This window comes from Equus asinus, chromosome 29, assembly GCF_041296235.1.
Source record: "Equus asinus isolate D_3611 breed Donkey chromosome 29, EquAss-T2T_v2, whole genome shotgun sequence".
NCBI classification, from domain to species: Eukaryota; Metazoa; Chordata; class Mammalia; order Perissodactyla; family Equidae; genus Equus; species Equus asinus.
In genome coordinates, this window is record NC_091818.1 from 45,139,902 (window position 1) to 45,166,951 (window position 27,050).

Consider the following 27,050-nt stretch of genomic DNA (forward strand, 5'->3'; position numbering starts at 1 on the left):
GAGAGAAAAGAAACTTCCAAAACACACCTTAACACAACCACACAGTTAGATCACCTCTCTGCCAACTGCTGCCGCCATCCCATTTCTCTGTGAGTCGGGCAGTGCATTAGGCTAACAAAGCTGAGAAAAACCTGAAATGGGCACCATTCTCGGAGCTTACCCTGTTAGTCCATGAGTCCTTAGTGCCTCCCAGCCTTGTTTTATGACAACTTTAGGTATCAACCAACTGTCACCAGGAATTAAAGAAGTCTCTGAACTTTCTCAAAATTGTTTTCAATCCATCTAATTAAAAAGACAGAACCCGACGTCCAGGCTTGTGGGTAAGAGCTGCACAGCTGAGTGGGAGTTTCAAGCTCAGAGGGGGAATCACAGTCTGAGGACACTGAGATGCTACAGCTCCCCTTCTTTCTCCAGCAGAAGTCTCCACCCTGGAAGCACTTCTAGAGACGTCCTCCAGTCCCTGGAAGAAACCAGGCAGTGCAATACCTTTCTCCTCCTCACGGACGAGGGCTTAAAAGCCATCACCGAGAACAACAGATTCACATACCAGAATGTCGGCCTCCGAGGCAGTTTGCTGACAGACTGCTACCACCCTACCACTGGGCATACGCACAGCCGAGGCACCAACCAAGCACAGAATTCAATGCGCCAAATCAACCACCCCCCAGGTAGAAATATCATGATGGCAAAACATTTTTTCCTATTTAAAAACATAAAGAAAGCTTAATGTCATGACAAAATTCAAAGCTATTTTCACCTTCGTTAAGTATATGATCTAGAATTTAGTATTTAGTACTAAATATCTCCTCTGGGTAGTTGGCAATAAAGGCACACGAAAATATCATAACTTTAAGGCAATCATTATAATTTTTAAACTGACTTTTTAAAATTTTGTTTTGGAAGAAAGCATTCAAGTTCACATTTTGGGGGTAAAGTTACAATCATACGAAAAGAATTAAAACAAAAAAGTAAGAAAAAACTTTGCATTCTCCGATATTTTCTCTGTGTTGAGCTAATTTCAGATTTTTCAATACTGGAGTTTATTCATACTTGTAAATACTGTCAGCCGGGCAAGGACTGGAGTCATCAGCTGCCCACAGAGGAAGCTTAATGACCAGTGACAGCCTCAACTGTCAGCCCCTCTTCATAGTAACTCAACCAAAACTAAACTAAACCAAAACAGAACTCCAGGCACTCCACAGGGAAGGCAGTGGTGCTCCGGGGAGGAGTGTGGGACCCTTCCTGAGAGAACCTGAACAGGGGCATCTCTCGTGTCCTTCTCAAAGGACAGTAGTGGAGATTTAACCTAAAAGTTTTGTTACACTGAGAGGCTCTTGCAAACATGTCCCTGTATCCACATCCCAGGCGGCAAGAGCCCAGCTGCAACGAGCCGTGTGCTGAGTCCAACCCCACAGGGTGCGCAGCAATGTGCAGCATGCAGGGAGGGGCGCAGTACCACCCAGCAAGACGTCTCCAAAGAGTCAGCTTGCTCATTGAATTGAATGCCAGGTGGAAAACACACAAATGTATAAGGATGTAGCTCACCTCAGATAAAAAGCACTGGATTTCACTTCCAGCTCTGAACAATGAGGACAGAAATACACGAAAAATAAACTGTCAACAGCAGAAAATTCCTGTGACATTCCAAAGTTTTCCAATTAAACATTTGTTATTTCCAAGAACAGTACACACTACAATTTCTCATTTCTGCTATTAAGAAAAAAATGTATTATATAAAGTACCTAAAATTATTTTTCATATAAATTGGTACACACTGTGGGCCACTAACATCTAATCAAATAACAGCCCCATAGCTATACTGAGTAAATCGTATTATGGTAAAATCCCTACTATAATGAAGAGATTTCATAATACAGAGTGAAAATAAATGTAATACATCAAAGAAGAAATAGGCATATTTGTCCTTTCTAAAAATTTACACTGAAAGCCTTCACAGGAGCTTGCTCTCTGTCCAGAAAAAATAATGGCAGCACAAATTTCAAGGGGATCCATTTCGCTATAGATTTTTATCTTACAGTTAAGCGTTACATGTAAAACTCTACTTTTTCAAAAGAGCATAGAATCCACATAAAAGTACCAGGATAACAGTAAGAGAAAATGAAAAGGGAAAAATACTCTCTCCCAGCTCCTAGAAAAACTGGATTATCAAACCAGGTCAGTAATCTTGAAGCCTATATGGCTACGTCTTGCCTTAAGAAAACCTAACGTACAGAAACTCAAATTAACTGGACAGTTAAGTGAATTACTCACATTATAAAAGATGTTAGATTCTAACATCCTTTACTAACGAATCTGTACTGAGTTCCTGTAAATGAAAACATGCCCTAAAAAAAAAGTTTTCCAAAGTGTGTTTCACATGATGTTCATAGAAAATATGTGGTCACGTCTATTTAAGAAACACTGCCTCTGTGTATAGCAACTCTGAAATCCACTGAAAAAACACTCCACGTGACTTTTTAGGGTGACACGTGAGTAAAGAATAGCAAAGCTCTTAAGAAGTGCATGCCTGCCTTCTGCTTTTAATGCTAAGAAAAGAATCAGGTTAAAAGGACTCAAGAAAACCACTCTGGAAAACCAAGACCAGGTAACAGTGCTGCAGGCAGAGAAAAGAGCTCCCTTCCTCGGTTAGCAGACACTGCACATGACGCTGGAAAGGCAGCCAGGACAGCTCACCCCCGGGCACTGATGGCAGCCCCAGCCCGGGGTGGACGCAGATGGGAGCGCAGCAGCAGGCTTCCTGACGTCCCCAAGGACACCGGTCTGTCAGAGCGACAAGTCTGAAGGGAGGCAGGAGATCCTGGGTCAGTTTTGAGAAACCATACTCAGAACATCACCGCTGAGAGATGAGACTGAACACATACTCAAGACCAGCCACTGCTCCGCTCTCACCGGGAATCAGCTCATGGGTTTGGTTTAATAAACGAGCACCCTTGTGTGGATACACACTTATATCCACTTGCAAAGGGAATGCACTCCATAGGTCTGTCGCATGGGCTCAAATCTATAGAACCCAAGCCAGAGACAAAAAGCAGGAATTACTGACTAAGCAGAGTCCTGAGCTGAAACCCTGTAAAATGTCGCACTTCCTGCTTGTCCAAACTGCAGCAATTTCTAGCAGCTTGCTGCAGATGTGACCCAGACAGACTGCATGGTACGGACAGAGCAGCCTGCAGCACCCCCTGCTGGCCACACAGGGGCCTCTCCACAGCTGTGGCGACAGAGGCTGCCCACAGGCGGTGCTGTGCAGCCATGGCCGTAGGAGTGAGCGAAGGACTCGTGCGTCCAGACACAGCAAGCCAGGCCCAGCCAAGCCCTACTCATGCCCAAAGGCTTAAAAAGAGGTAAAACTTCCTTTCTCTGATACTTACCACAGGAAATTACTCCCAAAGAGAGAACTTTCTGAAACTTATCAACAAAATATGCCAGTTCATCCTAACTCAAGTAAGAAAAGAGAAAACATCAATACAGTGCACAAGAACGTACTTGCACATACCCTGTTTTCATTCAAACGTCACGTGCCCCCACTGTTACTGTGAACACAGCAGGACTCACATCTTAGGAGATCAAATGTGAGAAGTCCCTGGGGACAGACATAACTCCAGGTGACTCCAAGTCACTCCTGGTGCCATCAGAAAAAAGCAAACCTAAGAAACGGCTTCACAGGCCCACATGAGAAATAACAACTCCTTCGTAACAACCAGTTACATTCCTCATAAGTCTCTCTCTCCAAAAAACCACATTTATGTCTTGTATCCACCGGCTACAAAAATATACCATAAATTAAGCAGATGTTTTAAACACGACACCAGAGTTTCCTACATTTCACAATCAGAGAGAGACAGACAGACGAGAACAACCTATTGCTAAACACTCTTAAAGCTAAAACAGGCACTTCCATCAACTCCCAGTAACATAGAAGAACTCTTATACAAAACAAAAAAATCTTACAATCAAATATGGCAACTGAAAACAGAACGTGACTAACAAGTTCTTTAAATAACCCTAAGAGAGACCACCGTGGAATCACACTAAAGAGCCTAGCCCCACCTAAGACCCAGGCAACCTTCGGGAAGTGACATGATCTCCCTGGGCCTCAGTTTACCTCCACACAACAGGCATGAGGCCATCTGGATTCACTGTGAGGATTAAATGGGCCAGACCGTGTTGTCACTGTGCCTATGCACACCAAGAACTCCATAAAAGTAGCTGTGACAATTCTCTCCTCACTCGGCCTCCCTTTCCAGACATGGCCCCCAGTCCTCCTTGGTTCTCCACCCACAGGTCTTTCCATCCTCCCTCGGTACTTCGGAGGAAGTTCAAGTCAGCACAGCAGAGAGCTTTTTACATCCTGCCTCCTAGAGGCACGTCACGAGGACAGACTGCTCTACTCTCCACGTGAAATCCATCAGTGAGCCAGTTTAGTGAGAAGACAGCTGGCACCTTCTAGGCTGGGGTAGGGAAAGTGCAGGGTGAGTCTGAGACCGACTCCCACGGTGCCAGAAGACAGTGAGCACCCAAAGACGAGAGGGTCATGTCCAAAGAGAGAAGTCCGTGGGGACAGCACACTTGCAGCTGAATCTAGAAACACTTAAGCATCAAAAATAACTATGACGACAAAGGCTTATAACCATCGAAATGAGAAAAGTCTTTGCATTTGTACTAATCCTCAACAATACTAATGAATAAAGTGCCAGCTGATGAGTATAGAAAAATGACAGAATTAGGAAGATCACCCATCTGCAACACTCCACATAATGACTGACTCAGCCAAGGACCATCGATGACGTCAGACCCTTTGCTGGAGGATAGGCTGCTGGAGAATAAGATCTTCACATGTCTCAACGTGTCACTTCACTGATTCCAAAGTGGAAACACACCTCGCCACAGGGAGACCTAGAGACACCACCTGTGGTTCAGGTCAGCCATCCCCAGTAATGGACACCTGCCAGTATGTCTGCTCCACTGGGATGCAAAGCACACAGTGGTGGCTATGAAAGACTTTTGGCAAAAAGGAAACCATGAGAAAAATACAGAATGTCGGATTTTCCACAAGAGACTGCTTTGGATTCTCTACAAAAAAACTGAATGTCATAAAAAATATAAACAACAAAATGGGTAAAGGACTGTCCTAGATAAAAAGAGACCAAAGAACAAAGTATCTAAATGTACTGAATGAATCCTGATTAAATCCCAGATCTAAAACAAGTATCAAAGACATTTTGTGGACAAGGATAAATTTGAATATGAGCTGGATACCAGATAATATTACACAATTATTAAAAATTTTCTTAGGTGGAAAACGTACCATAGTTATTTAAGAGAATGTCCTTATTCTCAAAAGATGCATGCTAAAGTGTTTAGGGGTGAAGGGTCATGACAAGGGCAACTTCCTTTCAAAGTGCTCAGGCAAAGAGAGCACGTGTGTACAGTGTATACACACAATACATGTGTACATGTATCTATAAAGAGACAAAAGACAAATGTGAAATAAAAACGACTGGTGAGTCTAGGAGAGGGGGAAACGGGGAGTCACTGCACTATTCTGTCAACTTTTACATACTCCTGAAACTTTTCAAAATGAAGAACTTGGGAGAAAAGATGCACAGGCTCAGGAGTAAGGCTGTGCGCGTCGGTATCCTGGCTTGCCTTGAGTATTGGTGACCACAGACAGTTCCCTCCATCCTCTGGGCCCAGACTGACCTCGCCCTAAAAACAGACAAAGAAGAGCTGCTCTCGGCCCACCCACAGCTCCAGCCCTGCACAGTGCGCTCTGTCGTCCTCTCTGCACCGTCTAGGCTAGCCTGGTTGGAAGTTGTCCCCTCCACAGCCTCGAGCAGAACAAAGAGGACGAGGCCCACACAAGGGCGGGGCCAGCGGGAGAGCATGAGCCCCCACTGCCCTGTGCTCAGGGAAAACACTGTCGTCACGAACCGCTGGAATCAGGGCTTCTCTGTGATAGGGCTCTGGTTGCCCAAGCTGGTAGAAGAAATGTTCCCTTACGTCGGGATGAAATCATTTCCTACACAGAAGCTCTCAGAGCAGAGCCAGCCGGACACAGAGATCTCAATAGATCTCAATATGTGTCAGCTGCCTCGCACTGTAAACATTTCAGCGAACCGCAGATGCAAGATACTCACTCATTTTCCAATCTCAACCTACTTAAAAACTTTGTCCTAGTTTCATTTTCAGCATTAAATCTAAAACTTAGTATCTAATGCTAAAGAAAAAACAGATGTTTACTGCATCACGTGATGGAATGAAGGAAATCCGTATTTTAGAGCAGCCAAATGAGTAAGCATTAAAGTGTTTAGGGAGCACGACTGCATGCAACGCCCTCTCCGGACCTGCAGGAGCTCAAGTAGGACATGTACTGCCGTGTGGGAGGGACAGGGATGGTCTGGAGGGGCAACATGCGGTGACAGTGGTGGCATGAGGAGTAGGTGACAAGATATATTCAGGAGGTATGACTGGCAGGAGTCCTGCTGGTGGGCTAGATGGAGCACAGCAGGAGAGCAGAGAAGTCTGTGGGTCAAGTAACTGGAAAGACAATCAGGTAATTTATCAGGAAGGGCTAGACTGGAAGAACAAGTTTGCGAAAAGAAACAAAGTTCTATTAAGCCATGATTATGCCTAAGCTTTCCAAAAGACGGCTAGGCAGATGGAGGTTTAGGGTCAGTGTGTGTTTGTGTGTCTTCTCCCCAAACAGACCCTGCAAATACTTGTACAGTCGGCCCTCATGTATCCACAAATTCCTCATCATCAGATTCAACAGATCATGGATGGAAAATCCACATTTTTGTATTTTCGATCCAAAGTTGACTGAATCTTCGGATGTGGAACCTGCAGACAGGAGGGCCAACTACAACGACTTGCACATCCTTGGATTTTGGTATCTGTGGGGGGTCCTGGACCCCATGCCCCACAGATACTGAGGGACGACTATAATATCAAAACTAGACAAAAACAATCCCAGTGAGAGGACTTGGAAATGGCTACGAACAGCTCCAATCTGGCTCCCTCCACAGATGACATTCACATTACCAGCTCTGCAGTATTTTTCTGGATTCTTCTCTGATTCCTCCTCCCCAACTGCCCCATTCTGTCCCCATCCAATTTCTTGAGAGGACATCAATGACTTCTCTTAATCTCCTCAATTCTTTGAAATCTCCACAATGAAGCTAAATGTTTAGAAAAGAGTAGCCATTTTCGAAGATAGTAGAGTTGGAAATTAATACTGAAAAGTAAGATAAAAATTAAGTTTTAATATCAACTCACAAAATCTTTTTCATGAATAGTTAAAAAGAGATGACTAAATGACTGCAACTCACTCCGTGTGGCCCTGGAAAACATTCACAGAGTGGATGGAAGGGTCCCTGAAATCCCAGAGACGGAAAGTCGTGTCACGGGAGGAAGTCACCACGAGCCGCTGGGTGGGGTGTGTGCAACAGTGCGTGAGCTCCTGGTCATGCCCTACAACCAAGACGACAAAAACGCAAGATCATCCACCTGCAGATGCACAGTTATAGTGAAGCTTTCTTAAAAACACAAGAATCAAAAAACAGTCTTTATGGGATCCAACGCTGTATTCATTGTAAAGCAAACACAAGGAATCACTTAATAAGAGTATGTGGGGTTCACAGTGGGATGAGTTTTCTCTCAGGAGGAAAGTCCTCTCACTCATGTATTTAAAGGGAGCAGGACAATGAGTATTGAGGGTAACCCACTGCCTGATCCTAACAATTAGAAGCTCGGGCAAATCTCTTTAACAGGCTGCATGTGTGAACAAATTAATTCTCAATTCTTCACTCCCAAAGTAATCTCTAATAATGTAATCGGTGGAGCCCTCAGTAAAATACAATCTTTAACACTCAAAGAGGAAATGCACTTACTGATGATTTGCAAAAACACCTGTGGTGGGCAGAATTCTAAGATGGCCTGGAGACCCCCATCCCTGGTGTACACACCCCGTATGATACCTTCCCTTGACTTTGGGCAGAACCTGCAAATGTGATGAGACATCACTCTGGTAATTACAGTACATTATAACCAAAACAGATTTTGCAAATGTAATTAAAGACCCTAAATCAGATGGCTTTGAGTTAATCAAAAGAGACTGTTCTAACCAGGTGGGCCCTCTGAAAGGGCCCAGGCCTTCCCAGGGGATGGGTTCAAAGCTGCAGAGATGCTCTGCTGCTGGCCTGGAAGAAAGCAAACCAGATGGAGAACTGCCCCTGGAGGGGCCAAGAGGGACTGAGGGCAGCCTCTGGATGCTAAGAGCGCCCCCAGCTGACAGCTGGGAAGAAAATGGGGGACTCAGTCGCACATAAGGAAATGAATCCTCCCAACAATAGTAAGGTAGAGCACTCCACACCTCAGATGAGATGACAGCCCTGGGCAATACTTCATTTCACCTGTGAGACCCTAAGCAGAGGGCCAGAGAGCATGTGCCCGAAACTCCCGACCCACGGAAACCATGAGGTTATAAATTTACGTTATTTAAGATGCTAAGTTCGTGGAAATTTGTTATAAAGCAACGGAAAACTAATATAGCAACCATATTCCAAATAACTACATACTGTATGCTACAATCAAATCCCCTGAAGATAAAATAAAGTTAGCTAACCACAGTTCTATTAATCAGAAAGGATCTCTGAAAATCACAACCTGAGCGCCAGGAGAACTAAAACTAATTCTGGACGAGAGGCAACCTGCAAGGTGAGATACAAGCACATGCACGTAAATCGAAAGCAAACAGCTGGAGGCGCGGATGGCTGAAGTACCTGTCAGCGAGTGGACAAGCTCCGCCGTCTGCACGTCGTACAAGTTCGCCGCTCTGTCCCAGGAGGCTGTCACCACCTGCTGCCCCCCAACCAGCCAGTCAGCAGCTATAACCACTCCCTGGTGGCTCTTAAGGGACGTGAGTGGCACCCGGATGGTAGGACAGTCACTGGACACGTCTCCATCAACATCAGGCTCATCTTTATCTGAGCACTCTACTTCGTCTTCACCACATATCTGCTGCTGAAAGTGAGAGCAAAGGAGAAATTCTCTGGGAATCTGAGTCTTTCTGACACAGCTACACAATCAGACTGTTGTCACTTGTCTTCCTAGGACTTGATCATCATTATGACCAATAGCAGCTCAGTATCTGGCTGATACTCAATGGCTGATACACGACTGATGCTCAATGAATGTTTATCAACTTCATGATGATCTACTTGGCTAAAACCCAGGTCCAAATATAAGAAGAAAAAATTAAGGTCACTATGACATTAAATGAGCTACAGTCCACTTCCACTAACCAATAGAATGGCAAATAAAACGATTTTCAACATTTTAAGCTTTTACCAATTAGTAAATATATAATAAAACTAAACAAATACAACTGAAAAATCAATATTTTAATACAATAAAAAAGATACATTTCAATTCTCAGGAACCTGTTTAAGATATACTTAGAATTCTATTGTTATGAATAATAGGTATGAAAGGTCACTTCATTTTCCTACAATACCAATGAAGCCAAGGATAAAAGAAAAACATAATAGTCAGCCTAGGCTTCAGGTCTTTAAGAAAATACGTTTACCTATTCCTTCAACAAATATTTTATCAGGTGCTTACACAGTGCCAGGCCAGTCACAGAGCATGAAGGAGTGAGACGATCTCTGTCTGACATGTATATACCATGTACAGGCCAGGGGATGAGGGCCCTACTGGGGCCAAAGTCCCCACCTCACGGAGGTTACATGCTAGCAAGGAAGACAGTCCCCAGACATGATCACACACAGACACACAGGCACACATATAAGATGTGTGAGAATATATGCCACATGTACACACACGGTATAGGAATACAGGCCACCCATACACACACAGAGTATAGGAATATATGCCACATATACACACACACAGTACAGGAATATGCCACATGCACACACACACATAGTACAGGGATATACATCTCATGTACACACACAAACAGTGTAGGGATATGCCAGATATACACAAAGACACACAGAGTATAGGGATATGCCACATATATACTCATAGTATAGCGATATACATCATATAAATACAAACAGTACAGGAATACACATCACGTGTACACACACATAGTATAGGGACATATGTCACATGTATACACATGTGGTATAGGGATACACGCCACAGGTACACACAGTACAGTTGTGTATCAATGACAGCGATACGTTCTGAGAAATGCATCATTAGGTGATCGTGTTGTTGTGTGAACACCATAGAGCACACTTACACAAAGGCAGATGGTATAACCTACTACATACCTGGGCCATATGGTACTAATCTTATGGGACCACTGTCGTACATGTGGTCCGTTGCTGACAAACACCGTTATGTGGTACATGACTGTATTTCAAATTACACTAAGCACTACAAAGTTAAGTGCAGGGTGCTGAGAGTAACTTGGGTGGTGTGCGACACTGCACAGCATCCACAGGAAAAGCGGTGCGGGGTGGTGTGGAGGGAAGAGGGTCTAGGACAAAGTCTGAGCAGGGACCCTGCAGGGAGGGAGAAGGTGGCAAGGTCAGGGCAGCAAGTGCATGCAGTTTGGGCTGCTGTGGGGAAGTGACACAAACTGAGGCCAGAGGGTCAGCAAAGGGTGCAAGTTTAGAAAGATTAGTCCTGATGTTATATAGAGAAGAGATTGGAGGTGAGCAGCCAGACCTGCGACATGGACACTGGTTAGGAGACTAGTTAGTGACCCGGACTACAGACAACGGCTAGTGGTTAACAGAACTCTGCCCTTCAGCATGAGGATGGAATCTCTGTTCCCGTGGAGCTAAAAGGCCGTTCAAGGTGAAAGAATCCCTGGCTGCCAACCTGCATCCAGAGGAGAGGAGCAACCCACCCACTAGAAATTCCCGAGGTGGACACCGCAGCTCAGGGCTTTCCTTCAGACAATGCTGGTCCGTGGGCCACGGGGCTTCCCAGCCCCCAAGGCCACTCCTGAGGAGCCTCCTACACCTTTGCTGCCCCTTGGGTGGGCGAGGGGGTCTGCATGACTCCGTGGACAGGTGGAGAAGAGGGGTGCCAGGTGGGGCTGCAGCTCCTGTCCTCCCTCCTCCTAGGGGACTCTCAGCAGAGACCCCCTGGGTGGGTGTTGCAAAAGGGATTATCACACAGACAGAGAAGAGTGGACCCAAGAACTATTTAGGAAGCAGAATCAGCAAGATTTCCTGAAGCAGGCGGAAATGTGGGAGGGGGAGGGTGATAGAAGAAATGTCAAAGATAATCTCAAACTTTCTCACACTTTTGTTCAGTTCCACCCCAGACCTACAACAGTGAACCTAATCAGCTATTTGCAAAGTATCTGGAAGGAAGGAACAAGTGGGCATGCTAAAGAGCGATCTCCTCAGAGGGGAAGCTGGAGGAGGGTTAGGGGAGACCATGTGTGTGGTTTGCGTTTTGGGAACAGTCCAGTGGAGAGACCTTGGGTGCCGGGAGCACGGAAGAGTGGCCTGGAACTCCCATTTTAAAAAGCCCTAGGGGGCCGGCCTGGTGGTATAGCGGTTAAGTTTGCATGCTCCACATCAGCAGCCCAGGGTTTGCCAGTTCACATCATGAGCACAGACCTACACACCACTCATCAAGTCACGCTGTGGCAGGTGTCCCACATATAAAATAGAGGAAGATGGGCACAGATATTAGCTCAGGGCCAATCTTCCTCGGCAAAAAAAGAACAGCAAAAAAAGGAGGATTGGCAGCAAATATTAGCTCAGGGCTAATCTTCAAAAAAAGAGAAAAAGCCCTGGTAATCAGGATCCACGCTGGAAAGGTCAGAATCAGAACATTTACAGCACTCATCTGTCCAAACTACACAAGAATTAAAAGACATTTTAAAATGCAAATGTAGTAAGTCATATTAAAGAATAATTATAAGCTCTTTCAACCCTAATTCAGCAAAGGACAGAGGTGGAAAAGTGAGATTTGTTTATGTGTGTTTCTGCCAACAACTTAGTGATAATTAATCTATTTAACTTTAATCATTCTAGTGCCAGAAACATTTTAAGAGAGTGTCCAATAATTGTCAACTTAACCCTCACTAAATATTGACTGAGCACCAGCAGTCCACAGAACCAACAAGCCACTGAATCAGTGTTCTGACGTAGGAAGGGTCACTGGAAGCCACACAGGTAACAAGTTCCAATTTTCATTTTCAAATGGAAAAAATTAACACCACTAAATTAAACTAATGACTCAATACCACACAACTAGTACAACACAGTGACTCACTGGGTAATGTGAAGTTGTTTACACTGCACACCAGATATTTCCTCATCAACAGAGCAGATGTCAAGCAAAACTCATTGGTCCAAATTAAAGAGAGAACGTCTGTCTGAACGCTGTACTGATTCAGAATAACAGATCTTAACAGATTGGAGTTTACTTCAAAATCTAGGATTAGAACTGCTATGTAAACCTGAGTGAAGACTGACCAGCAAAAGTCCAAGAAAGTAAGTGACTTGGCTCTAAGAGCATCGTTGGCGCTGAGAGGTAACTGCAAAGGAGCGTCACCTACTCTTCATTCGGCAAGGCCACACAGAACCCCTCCCTGGCAAAGCTGCTGGAGCCGTTTCAGACTCTGACTATGAGACAGGCTCATCTCTAACTCAGATTGGGCTTTCCCTGGTTAGCCCCCAAAACCTGAGGCAGCAACTATGAAGCAGGAGAAGTCTCTGCATCCAATGCAAGCAAAATCATAAAGAAAATAAAGTCAATTTAATATTCTCAGTGAACTATTTTTTTAATGTAAGTACTGTACATAATCCTTCCTCTCTGACAAAACTAGTGCTATTAAATATTTGAAAAAAAAATCCATACAACGTTAACTCTTCCGAACTTTCTGAGCATTAATTTTCACCCCATCTGTCTGCCCTGTCCTCCATCAGCTCTCATTGTTTTTTTTTTCCCCTGCTTTTTCTCCCCAAATCCTCCCAGTACATAGTTGCATATTTTAGTTTTGGATCCCTCTAGCTGTGGTATGTGGGACGCCACCTCAGCGTAGCCTGACACATGGTGCCATGTCTGCACCCAGGATCCGAACCAGCGAAACCCTGGGCTGCTGAAGCGGAGCGCTCGAACTTAACCACTCAGCCACAGGGCCGGTCCCTCTCATTGTTTCCTGAATGAATATACGTGTTAAATATAGCACATCATAAATGCTTCAGTAATTCCACATGGGAAAAACTTCGTTAAGATACATAACACTCGGGGGCTGGCCCCATGGCCGAGTGGTTAAGTTCACACGCTCCGCTGCAGGCGGCCCAGTGTTTCGTTGGTTCGAATCCTGGGCGCGGACATGGCACTGCTCATCAAACCAAGCTGAGGCGGCATCCCACATGCCACAAGTGGAAGGACCCACAACGAAGAATATACAACGATGCACTGGGGGGTTTTGGGGAGAAAAAGGAAAACAAAATTTTAAAAAACCTTTAAAAAAAAAAAAGACATAACACGTTCTATTAAAAAAGAACTGTTCAGACTTCTTAACTAAAGAAAACTCATTCTTACTCAACACAGGAATTTATTAATTGCTTAACCCTTCTCCAAATAAAACAATGTTTAAACTATTTAAAAAAAAAGAAAAAGTGAAGAAATATTCTAAGGCAAAAATATCAAAACTAGAAGATTACTATCGTACTCCCAAGAATTACAGCCAAAACGTACACCAAAACCTCATTTTCGCTGGACCGTGTAAAATCATCTAGCTTCTCTGCTGATAGAGTACTTCTACCTGTATTAGCAGTGCAGGGAAGGTGCTACCCATCTGTGAAGACTAAACAGCAAAAAGCTGCCCTATAACAGAAACGAGATGGTCACTTCACTCCAAAGGATAATTACGATCTCTGCATGATTACAAATACAGGGTGTGGGGCTGAAGTGGCACAACTGTATCCAATAGTAGAAGACAAACAGTAATTGAAGGATTTATGGTTTAAATCTACAGATGTATTCTTCTTCCCAATATGCAACCTCACCAAGAACATACAATGGAAACGTCTCTTCAATAAATGGTATTGGGAAAACTGGACAGCCACACGCAAAAGAATGAAAGAAGACCATTATCTTACACCATACAGAAAAATCAACTCAACATGATTAAAAACTTGAATGTAAGACCTGAAACCACAAAACTCCTAGAAGAAAATATAAGCAGCACACTCGTCGACATGAGTCTTAGCAGTATCTTTTTGACTATCATGTCTCCTCAAGCAACGGAAACAAAAGAAAAACTAAACAAATCGGACTGTAACAGACTAAACAGCTTCTGCGTGGCAAAGGAAACCATGAACAAAATGAAAAGACAACACACCATCTGTAGAAAATATTTGCAAATCATGTATCTGATCAGGGCTTAATTTCCAAAATGTATAAAGAACTCATACAGCTCAACAACAAAAAAATGAACCACCCACCCAAAAAATGGTCAGAGGCTATGAACAGACATTTTTCTAAAGAAGATTTATAGATGGCCAACAGGCACATGAAAAGATGTCCAACATCACTAATTGTTAGGGAAATGCAAATCAAAGCTATGAGATATCACCTCGCACCCATTAGAATGGCTATAATTAACAAGACAAATAAGCGTTAGGTTGTGGAGAAAAGGGAACCCTCATACACTGCTGATGGGAATGCAAACTGATGGAGCCACTACAGAAAACAGCATGGAGATTTCTCAAAAAATTAAGAATAGAAATACCATATGATCCAGCTATTCCACTACTGGGTATTTATCCAAAGAACATGAAAAACGAATTTAAAAAGATATATGCACCTCTATGTTCATCGCAGCATTTTTCCCAATAGTCAAGACAAGGAAGCAACTCAAATGCCCATCAACAGATGAATGGATAAAGATGTGGTATATGTATACAATGGAATACTACTCAGCCATAAAAAAAAGACAGTATTGTGCCATTTGCAACAACATGGATGGAACTTGAGGATACTTATGCTAAGCAAAATAAGTCAGAGAAAGGCAAATACTGGATGATTTCACTCATAAATGGAAGATACACACATAGATAAGGGGAACAGATTGGTGGTTACCAAGGGGAAAAGGGTGGGGGAAGGGCAAAAGGGGTAAAGGGGCACTCATGTACGGTGGACAAATAAAAACTAGACTATTGGTGGTAAGCATGATGCAGTCTATACAGAAGCTGAAATAGAATGATGTACATCTAAAATTTATACAACGTTATAAATCAATGTGACCTCAATAAAAAAATATATATATACACAGCCTCTTTGGTTACCTACATTAATGATGTCATGCATGCCACTGACTTACATGTTTTTCTTATATGAAAGACAGACAAATTGTCTAAAATCAAATACCTAAAACATTAAGAAATATAATCTAATTATAAAATTTAAAACAATTAATGTTAAATGTTTAGTATTTGTGGAAAGGGAAGTGTAATGAACATATGCATATATAAATAAAGGTATTTCTTCTTAGACCCTGTCTTGGTCTGCTCAGGCTGCCAGAACAAAACACCAACCTCAGGTAGCCATGATCAAGGTGTGGCAGATTCGGTTTGGGTGAGGGCTCTCCTCCTGGCCTGTGGACGGACACCTTCTCACTATGTCCCCACATGGCCTTTCCTAGGTGCGTGCAGGGAAAGAAAGCCATAAGAGCTCTCTGGTATCTCTTCTTGTAAGGACACTAATCCTGAGGGATCAGGGCCCCACCCTTATGACCTCATGTAACCTTAATTACTTCCTTAAAGGCCCATCTCCAAATACAGCCACACTGGGGGATTAGGGCTTCAATGTGGGAATCTAGGGGGACACACAAACTTTTAGTCTGTACAATATTACAAATTTATCCTAAAATTCACAAACATCCAGAACCCTACCAACATACCCCATGTCGTGTTTTCAGGGTAAGTAAATGTGCTGCTTACACTAGTGTCGGCAACAGGCTGAGGTGTTGGCAGCTGAACTGCGTATCTCCAAATGTGAGCAGTCTGATCTCCAGAAGCTGAGGAGAGAAATAGGGAGAAAGTTACCCAAAGTACACACCATGCATAAAATATACCTTTCGCGAGGCTCTAAGCATCATCAGACTTTGTAACTTAGTGATCATTAATGAGATGAACATATTTTACTTAGATAGCTATTTCTGAGACTGCATAACATTACTGAGACCTGAGAAAATATGTAAAATTGAGATCATTACTTTTAAAAATATTCCCCCTTTCATTTTAGGGTAGAAAGTTGCAAAGGTTCAGAGAAAATTTACAAATAGTAGATTTCATTCTCCATATACCTAATCTAAGTAAAGTGAAATATAACTACACTATAACTTATAACTAAAATAGATTCCGAGGTATTTCAGAAAAGCGAGTAACAGACAAACGCATGTCCCCATCCACTCAACATCGAGGAGCCGCACAACCTGCCAGGTGCTCATTAGTATCAAGACCTCATTTTCACCAGCCAAGTCTGCAAGATGATGCCTGGACTTGGAAACAGAAAGACAGAGGGCAGCTGGAGGGCACAGCCAGGCCCACAGAGGTGCCGAGACGGCCATCTCACTCGCCTTTACAAGAGCCCGTCTGAACCCCACCTTCTCCTCGTGGCTGAAGAGCTTCCCAGAGAAGCGGCCACATGCGGATGGCAGTACACATCTCACAGTGTCAAATGAATTTACTGCCTGGCTTACAGTGTCTCTTGGAATCGGCATCAGAGCCAAACTCCATCTACCACTCCTCTCTCCAGTCGTACTACTTCATCCATCTCAGTTTCCATCAGCCCCTCTCTGAGAGGTCTCTTGATTTCCTCACCTCCTTTCCAATCCCTGGTTGTCACTGGTCTCTCCATCTTTCCTCTTCCCAATCACACAAGAAACAGCCAATTTAATAAGGTCTAAACTCCTCGCCTCCTTCACTCCCCAGACATTTATTAAGGTATCAACTAGCAAATGTGGTCGAGGCTGATGACTGTCAAACTGGCCTTCCCACCAGGTTCCACTCGCACGTAAAGCACTCGACTAGCCCTACTTCTGGGCTCTATTCCACAGACAACTAAATCTGGCCCGCAGGCCAAATCCAGGCAGCCACCCATTCTAAAGGCTTACTGCACACAGCCATGGCCACTCATCTGTGCACCTCTCTGCTGCCTCTAACTTAACACAGAGCTGAGTGGTTGTGACACACATCAAGTGACCTTCAAAGATGAAAACATTCACTTCTGATCAGCAGGAAAAAGCTTGCTGACCTCTGGTCTATCCAAACACTTTTCCTTCAAGATTATCAGCAGTGTCCCCAATTTCATAGGAAAAATCCTCACTACAATAATAGAAGTGTGTTTAAAAACACTATATAAAATTACGACAAACCCAAGCTTCCACAGTGTAGAAGAACTACCTAGAAAAGAAAAAAACACTGGCTCTGCAGATGACCATGATGACGTGAGACTCCTGTTTCTCTCTTTTCTGTATTTTGGGTGCATACAGGATTAGGACTAGGCAGGAATGACAGGGCTTCAGAGAACCGAATTACAGTCCACTGAGAATCGTCACAGCGCAAGCAGGCAGTGGCAATGAAGTGCTTCATAAAAAGACTTCTAGAGGAACAGGAGTCAATTTTAATCTCACAATAAAGTCAAGGTCGTCTAACTCTCAATCCACTACAGTTAAAAAACCAATCTATTCAAGGTATTTTTCTGTATTCATTCCTCACTTAATTCATAAAATGTCTACTAACAACTAACTTTGGTAAAAGGCGTGGATAATCCTGACACTATGTATAGGGAGGGAAAGATTACAGCTGTTTTAAGATTATCAATAACTTCATTCAATAAAGAAAAAAATCAACATACCAGTGAGAGCCAACTGCTCTGATGGATGAAATTTTATAGAATTTACTGCAAAATAAAAAAATTACAAAAACAGGTTTAAATTAACAAAAAAGATATCAATATTTATTATAGCTACAACGTGTGATGCAGTTAAACTTCAAAATTAAAAGAACTATACTAATTCAATATTAGATCTTCCCATTCAATTAAACTATGCATAAATGTATAAGTTAAAGAGAACAGAGATACAGTAAAAATTAACTATCACACTGCTCAAACACAGGACACACAGAAAAAGAATATTAACAATCTATTTCTTTTTACAGGTAGGGAAGTCATCTAGATTTAAAAATAAATCAGGACAAAAAAAGAAAACGTGATTACGACAGCAAGCAGAGGCAGCTGGCAGTTGGGGACACTGTTCTTGCCTACCCGCTGGCCATGAGCCCACCCTCCCTGCTCCCTGGCTCTCAGAAACGCAGTGTGTTCCACTCCAGGAGGAGACACCAGGAACTCAGAGCACAGGCCTGCAGCATAATAGGGAAGATGGGGATCAGGCTAGGATAGTCAGGATACCTTCCCAGGCTCCTCTCCAAACGTGGGAGTGAACTGGGTGTTGAAGGCCATGGAGGCAGTGGGACCTGAAGGCCCAGATCCCTCAGAAAAGGTGAGCAGAAGACATGGGCTTCCAGGCACTGCCAACGAACGCCTGCCCTGGGCACACAGAAGGCAGACTCGAGGGGCAGAGGAGCCAGGGTACAGGAGACAAGGTGGAAGCACAGGGCCTGTGAAGGCGAGCCCTTGAGGACAGCACCCTTGGAAGAAGAGAAGGCCGACACACTGGTGTTTCCAACGCTGAAGCCCCCTCCCATCACCAGGCCTCACTAAACCAAGGCCAGCATGCACACCCCATCTGCTCTGGAGAGACAGCGAATCTCCCCAGATGAAGGGACACCATGCAGGGCCCGCACAAATTTTTCACATGTAATGCCAGGTCATAAAGTAAAAATGACTAGGCAGAAAAAGGTCCCGTGAAGAAAGAGAGTGAGAGAAATACACAGGGCTGAGGCACGTGCTAGAAGATGGCACACAGAGGTGAATGGAACACGACCTCAGCCTGAGGGACTGAAGACACTCACCATGGAGAAAAGGAAACAGAAACCACAGAAAAGAGGAAAGGAAATGTGTTACCAGCACCTCAGGAAACAGGTTCAGATGACTGGGAACCAAGAAGAAATGGACCAGATAAGCAATCCCACAGGAATCCAAGCACTGAGGTTAGAAGTTGCACTTAAAATAATGGTGCTTCCACTCCACATATACCAGAACAGCTAAATTAGAACCCAGCACACAGAGAGAACATGGACCAACCAGACTCCCCACACTGCTGGCATAATGGAGGGCAAAGGAACACAAGCAGGCACTGTGGAAAATGTCTGCTAGCAAGGAGCACCCCATACAATCCCACCTACAGGGAGTCGCACCCAGAAATGACTATGTGCATACGCATATATATGCCAGATCAAATAGGAACTGGACACCTATAATTATCTCTAATAGAAAACTGGAAAGATCCTAATAAACCGCAGACTATCCCAGTACTGTAGTGCCAGACAGCAAGAGTCACATAGCAAGAATGCCACACAGCAACGCAGCAACGACAAACACAGCACAGACCAATCCCACAGTCAGGACCCAAAGCTGGGAGGTGGCCTCAGGTCTTACCACTGCATAAAAATCTGAGCTGCACACTTGTGATTTGAGAGCTCTTCAGTGTGTATGCCACACTGCAATCAGCAGTTTACAGAGGCAGCAGAGAATGAGCAATCCCAGGCCCCACCAACACCGTGGTACTGGGCTGACCAGGAGTGAGCTGCAAGTCGGCATGAGCACTGGCTGGAGGCCCAGAGGGCACCCGCTCGCCCCCACACTTCACCTTCTCACCCAAGCAAAAACAGGTTCAGTTTCTTGACTAATTAGAGGGATAAAAGAAGATTTTGCATAATGTTATGATAAAAAGGAACTTTCAGAGAATAAGAAAAAACCAGAGAAAATTAAAAACATGACAGCATGAAGGGTTTTTTTCAGCGCATGGGCTGAGAGATGAAGTTCAGGAAATCTCCTAGAAATAAAGAAAAAATATGGTAGAAAATGAAAGAGAAAAAAATAATAAAATAAGAGAAACAGTGTGGGAGTTCAAACATTCTGATAGAAATTCCAAAACACACGACTACTTCCCAGAACTTACATTTCCAGATTGGAAAGTCTCACCCAATGTGCAAAACAATTAAAAAAAAAAACAAACAGGCCTACAGAAAAAATCCCAAAAGCTTCGAGAGAGATGTGTGATCACCCATGAAGGACCACGGTTGAAAACAGCACTAACCTTTTTAACAAGAATCCCGGAAGCCAAAGAATATGGGACACTATAACACCACCTCCCAATTTCTGAGAGAAAACTATTTCCTACACAGAAGACCATACTCAGCCAAATTACCAAGTATAAAGGTAAAATATACCTTTCAGACATTTAGGGTCTCAAAAAGTTTCCTCTAAGAAACCTTTTATAAGGAAGCCACTGAAAAAGAGAGGCTTCCCTGAAGAGAGAGAAAAATGGGACCCAGAACAGAAAGCAGGCCCCAAGGGAGCAAGGCAGAGGGACACCCCAGGAGGAGACAGGAGGGGACTTACAGGGCAGCACTGAGGAACCAGGTACCAAAGCCGCCCAGAGGGAGCGGAGGCCCAGAGGACCCGCTGAGTCTGCTCACGTGAAAGGAAGGTCACATGTGCAGCAGAATGTAAGGACAAACCAGGGACACAGATAAATGAGGTGACAAGAAAACAAGGCAACCCTTCTCTTCAGAGAAAACACAACGGGGATTGCAAGTACAGTGCGTAAGTGGGTAGTCACGAACAACGCAGATGTGGCCAAAATTAGTAAACCGGAATGTCCATTTAAACAAAAATCGTGCTCTAGATACTCGGCAATGACAAGAGAAGAATCTATGTGGCAAGTGAGTAAATCTTCATCTTCCTTAATTGCGTCACTTCTTTGTCTAAAATTCAAAATTAGGAAACAACAGAGTACTATTAGAAAAATGGAAGAAAAAAGCAGACTACTCAGAACTGTTACAAGTGGCTGCCTGGCTGCCTTTCTGGGAAGTGAAAATATAGAGGAGAGATGAGGCAGGAGACTGCTGTTCATTTTTTATACACAATAATAATAATGCCTTATTAATTTTTAGACTATGTGTACGTATTTAATTTTTTAATGTTTTTTAAAGAGTAAATCTGAAGTGAGGAAGCAGAAATAGAGAACACAGCATGCACACATTTAACAAGGTCTGGCTATGTTGCTGAGCACCTATTCCATCCACCCCAGGGACCCAGCAGCGAAGAGACACAGGGTTCAGGGAGACAGTGGGTATAAGCCAGAGAGGAAGAGGCGAGGCGGCACCATGGGGGAGGATGTTCAGTGTGGGGAAGGCGTGAGCTTGCTCACACGCTGAGGGCAACACCCTGGCAAGACAGACACAGGCAGAAGAGACAGGGACACCTGAAGGAGTAATGCCCCAAGAAAGAGAAGAGCCTGGGTCCACAGCCCTGACAGGACAACAGACACATCCTCCACCAATGCCGACAAGAGGACGCTCAGATGATGTCTGTAGGTGGGGGCAGACGTGAGTCCAGAAGTGGGAGACAGACACCATCTCTGAGTTTGTCTACAAAAGTTAAGGCATGGTAGTGGCTGGCGAGGGGCGAGGGAGCCAGAAGGCAGCCTGACAGACAGACTAGAGATGATGCATTCCAGGCGGAAGGAACCACAAAGGGCCGGGAAATGTGAAGTCTGGCAGGAACAGTGGTCCAAGCAGGGGTACAACTGAGGCGGCAGGAAAGAGGTGCTGCATTAACTGCAGGCAAGAAGCCCAGCAAGAGACGCACCGCTCACAAGGCCCAAACGCTGCCTTTGTAGATCACTGCACCAGAAGTCAACCTCTAGAACAATTCAGTTCCAACACTGTCTACGTGTGGCTTTCTATGGAACAGTAAATAAAACCGAGATAACAACTATTTGTGCACTGTTGCGGGAGCTGAGCTTTCCCTTTATGAAGCTCCCACAGCCAGAGGCGCAAGTCTGCCTGTCCGTCTGTGAGAATGCCCAGCTGTCCCGACAGCAGGGTCACCACACCGCCATCAAAGACCCGTCGGCCTCATGACGCTCACCTGAACCCACGTGGCCTGTGTACTTGACGAGGCACCTTCCAGTCTCTATACTCCACAGCAAAGCCGTGTGATCTGCAAGGTCAAAACAAACAAGAGTAACTGAGCTGCCAACAACCTCACAGTCTTTCTAAAAAAAGAAGATAAACATTCTAAAAATGAGAAGTTACATTACCACTAATATCTACTGCAACTCTGATTATACTACACGGTAACTCAACTGACCAAACAAAACATTTCCAAGAGGGGAGAAGGCAGTGACTTGTCTGAGGTCATGGAACTGCAAAATGGAACCAGGCCCTTGATCTGAGGTCACTCTCACTCACTGCCCGACTTCAGACTTGAATACAGATGTCACATACGTCATGGCTTCATTATTTTGTTGAAATACGAAGACTTTTACCACCACAAAATATTCAACTGCAAATAGCAGGTAGAAACGCAAATCCAGGTACAAATTATTTGAGAAAATAAATATTCATTTGGACCTTTCCTCTTATGGGCATAACAATAAAAAGATAAAAAGTAGACTTAATAGGAAAATCTGAAAAATAAATGCCAATTATCCAAATGAGATTTCAGAAATATCAGAAAAGGACACTTTTATTATTTTTTTAAATTGTTAATTTCCCAAACAATCTGGGGTGCTCATGTATGAACATAGTTTTAAACAGAGAAAGAACTTTCTTCATCATCCCAAGCAGTTTACCATTTCCTGTCTCCACTTTAAAAGGCAGAATCTAGTGAGTAACTTCTCACAAGCTGGAAAAGCCATTTTCAACAAGTGAACACCATTTTTAATTTTAGCAATTCTTATCTGAAGGGGTATTAGGTTAATACCCCTGACAGCTCAGCTGCACCTTAGACAGCTTTCAAAAAGTATCTTTAATGAGAAAGAAAGCGATCTCTCTAACGCCCACCCCATGACTCTCACAGGCAAATGCAGGCTCACCAGCAGCCCCCCTTCCACCTAAATCCTGGACCGCGTGGCCCTTCCAGAGATCACACAGCACTGCTCTTGGCTGTACCTCACAAGTGGGAAAAAATGGGACACGTATTTTCAAAGCAGATGCACATTAGATTATGAATAACAAGAAAGCCAATCAAAAAAGCACCTAATATGTTTAAAAGACATTCCGCCTTACGTTGCCTCTACCATTCAAACAGGATTCCTTAACACAGCGGGCTGAGTCCCAGAGCCGGTGTTAACTCACTCAGATGTGTCATCACGCTCACGGACTGCACAAGGCCTGACAAAGGCCGTCAGAACTAAGCGGGTCAAGACTAAGAGCTCTGGTTTCAATGACTGCTCGGCCACACATCTGCTTCCAGGATCACTCTGCTCCCAGCATCTGCCCCAGCTGCCAGTCATGCCCAACAAGCGGCAGCTAGTTCTGGACTCACCAGCAGACGCAGTCCCCAGCACCACGGGCTGTGTCCTCGCCACACTGACATCCCAGATGCCGTCCCTGTGACCAATGTACTCCTTCACGAGCTGGCACACGGCCCTCGATGTGGTGGTCTTGAAGCTGGAGACGATCTAAAATCATGATGGGAAGGAAGGAGTATTGTAGACAATTTACTGAGTGAATGTTTTTGAGTTAAAAAAGGTAAAGAAGAAGTTGTCTTGAAAATGCATAAATCATTGAATAGAATATTTAAAACATTAAAGGAACAGAACATAAGCACAAAAATTGGCCCATCCAGCTGGATATCCCAAAAAGGAATGAACACCCTACAAAGGCCTCGGAAGCCGCCCACAGCTCCCCCACACTTCGTATAAGCATGCCCTGCCAGAGAAGAAGGGCCTACTTATAGCTGCAGTCACTCTTCCACAAGTCCAAATCATCAGACAAAATTTCAAAATTCTTTAAAAAAAAAAAAAAACAGAGAGCTAGGAGGACATGAAAAAGTCAGGAAGGCATACCCCAAACCCTTAACACTAATTACTTTTATTGTTGGGGGACTTTCATTTTTTTCTGTTTTTGGTAATTTACACCAGCCACATATTATCAGGAAGAAAACAGCCCCAGGTAGGGAGGAATCAAAAGAAGACACTTCTAACAGATGAGGTTTGTCCAACATTGTTTATTGAGCACACACAGCACCAGCACTGTGCTAGGAGGGGACACAGAGCAGAGTGACAGCAGGCCCTGTCCCCGGGCAGCGCAGTCTCACAGGGACAAGACACGAGAACACACAGGTGCACATGATGGTGAGACATTGTCTAGTACGATACACACAGCAAACAACTCTTACTTTCTCTTCTAGGAAAAACAGAAAGTGCATGAGGAAGACACTAAACACAAAGAATTCTTCCGTTTGGGTTTTAAATTGTTCTCAGACAAAAGAATGGCTTTTCAGCTTGTAAGTCAATCAGAACAATGTAGATTAATCAGAATACTGAAACTGTAAAATCAAGTGAAAAGGAAATATTGGTGGTATTATCAGCTGTTTTAAACACTGATTCAGCAAAGCCCTGAAAATGTATCTAAGAATATGATCACATTAAAATAACAATCCACTGTTACATCCATTTGGGTATGAGCATTCAAATTACTCCTGATATACAGTGAAAGACTGAAACAAGACACTTGATGAAGAGACCGACTCCTTCACCAGTAATAGAAACAGGCTCCATTTGACTTGCTCAAACTTAAAAGGAATTACAAAAGGACCTGCTCAACTGCAAACCCACCATCATCACCTTTTTCTTTTTGAAAGCTTTCATCCTATTCAACCTAGCAAAAGTGTCCCTCCACAACAGAGAAAAGTGCTTCCGCTGGCACAGTGCCATTCCAACATTAAATAACATAACATTTAGGAGAGAGTAAAGTTAACAGGCAAAGCTTTCCCCCCAATAAGTGGTGGTAAATTTCACTTCCAAGCCTCTCGCCATTTCTAACACAGTATTATCATGAAGAGAAATGAACCACTGGGACCACATTTCACCGACCCCATTCGAACGGTTAGAACAGAGGGTCACTGCTGCGGGACTCACGCCAACCGCGTTTCTGGTGGAATTTTGGAAGAAGATAATATGCTGTTTATGAATATTGTAACGAATCATTACATGTGTTGCCTCCAAATGCCCATTACACTTTGACCACCTATTAACTATTTGTTCTTAAAAATGTTGACTTAGTCACAACTGCAAAGAGGCCCAACAAAAGAGACTGAATTACTCAGAGGGAACATTCATGACATAAAAGCAGCAGAATGAAGCAACAAATTGATGCTTACCCTGTCATCTTAATTATCACTTTAACTGAGATACAATCTACAGTGCTTTAAAAAAAGAAAGGGCTTTTTTCACAATGAAAGACACTTATCCTTACAAAAACATGCATGAAACATTTTCACAAGTTCCTTTAAAGAGGTTTGCTGGTTAGACTGCCACGACTCCCACCCAAAAGGCATGGGAGACATGTCCTTAGCCACCAGGCAGGGAAGCCCACTTCAGGTTCACTTCTGCTTTTATTAATGCACTTCGGTTTCCCACTATCTCACCACACACACTACTCGCCTTTGTGGGCTGAGTCAGGAGGGAAGGAATGTTGCATTCAAGCTTACTACCACTTCGTTGTATTCATGCCTAGCTCTACTAGCAGATCATTCTGCTACTAAGAATACATGCAGCACAGATCAGAATATATTCTGGTATCAGATTTCTTCTTCAACTTTCAGATAATGTCTTACATTTTCATTATTATTCTTTAAGATCGGTACACACAGTGCGTACAATGCTGTGAGGATAATTAGTCATACGTTTCTTACAAATTCAGATGAATTTCTAGTATCTAAAATGAGTGAGGCTTCAAATATCTCGAATACACATTTTTTAAAGCAAAGTATTACTGTACATATCCTTTGCCCAAGTCTTATTTTTTACTACTCATGGTAAGGGATAACTTTATATAATCCTTTCATCCTGTACTTCACAAATGCTCAGAAAGTTTTAGAATTCCAAACCATACATTGTATACATAACCTAGAACCACTGGAATAAGTAATATAATTCAAGATAATATAACAAGCAGTTAAATGAGGAAGAACATAATCTCACACTACATTTTGAATAGAAAGTTTAATGTTATTAAAAACTTCAAAACTAGTAAGTGTAAGCTCGATAATAAGTAACAAAAAATTTTTTTAATTAGCCACTTACATTCTAGAGTTACCAAAGGAAACACAAGAAAATGTTAGCAATATTCAGATTTTTTTTTTAACAACAAAGAATTATCAAAAACTTTCAAATAAGCAGAAACAGCAGTAAGAATGAATCTGGTCTGTCAACTGCAGTTAATCTCACTTTGGATATCATGCTAAATAACTTTAAGCTCAAGGGAACAAACTAGAAAAACAGAAAGCTAACCATAACTCTTTACGACATCATAGCAGATGCACCACAACTTTCAACTTTTCCCTCAGGCTTAGCAAAAGGAATGCATTCATGAAGGTTAGGTAATTAATTTACCTTTTACATATTTAAAACACCCCAGAGTAGAGACCCATACAAAATTACCTTAAAATATTACTTTATAGTAGCACTCCCCCATAGGTAAATTAATTCCCAAATAATTAAATCTTTGCCACTTTAAAGAAAAAGCAAAATACCACAAATGTCCCTACTTGCCTTGGAGGTAGACCTTTACTTCCTGATCATACTTAGAAAATTAGAGAATAGAAGAGGGAATTAAAATGGAACTATGGCTCAGAACATAATTTTCATTGCTTTATACCCATTTCTTAGCTTTCTCCAAATTCAGAGTCTCTATATCAAGCCAAATAACAATACAAAGTGTTATTTCCCCTCAAAAAAAGCAATATATTTCATAATGAATAAGGTATTAAGTTCAGAATTAGGGCAGGTTAGTGTCTAAGTGTCTATACACGTGGTCATTTAACATATCTATGATACTCCCTTTAAAAATCAAATTGTCCTAAACACCAGAAGTTTA

At 43.2% G+C, this 27,050-nt stretch overlaps 1 protein-coding gene across 9 annotated transcripts in view; it reads right to left on the bottom strand.

Annotated features, from left to right (window-relative positions):
- The window catches only part of WDR37 (WD repeat domain 37), a 66,576-nt gene that overhangs the window by 14,663 nt on the left and 24,863 nt on the right, over positions 1–27,050 (bottom strand). For 4 of the 9 annotated variants that reach the window (XM_044762539.2, XM_044762540.2, XM_044762538.2 and 1 more), the window contains exons 6-11: positions 23,494–23,629; positions 22,093–22,164; positions 17,890–17,934; positions 15,972–16,048; positions 8,802–9,042; positions 7,350–7,491 (exon numbers count right to left, since the gene is read on the bottom strand). In XM_044762539.2, the coding sequence (XP_044618474.1) occupies positions 7,350–7,491; positions 8,802–9,042; positions 15,972–16,048; positions 17,890–17,934; positions 22,093–22,164; positions 23,494–23,629 (713 nt within the window). Of the gene's footprint in view, positions 1–7,062; positions 7,256–7,349; positions 7,492–8,801; positions 9,043–15,971; positions 16,049–17,889; positions 17,935–22,092; positions 22,165–23,493; positions 23,630–27,050 lie in introns of all 9 variants that reach the window. The other 5 variants (XM_014856262.3, XM_070501112.1, XM_070501111.1 and 2 more) reach the window with 2 other exon arrangements.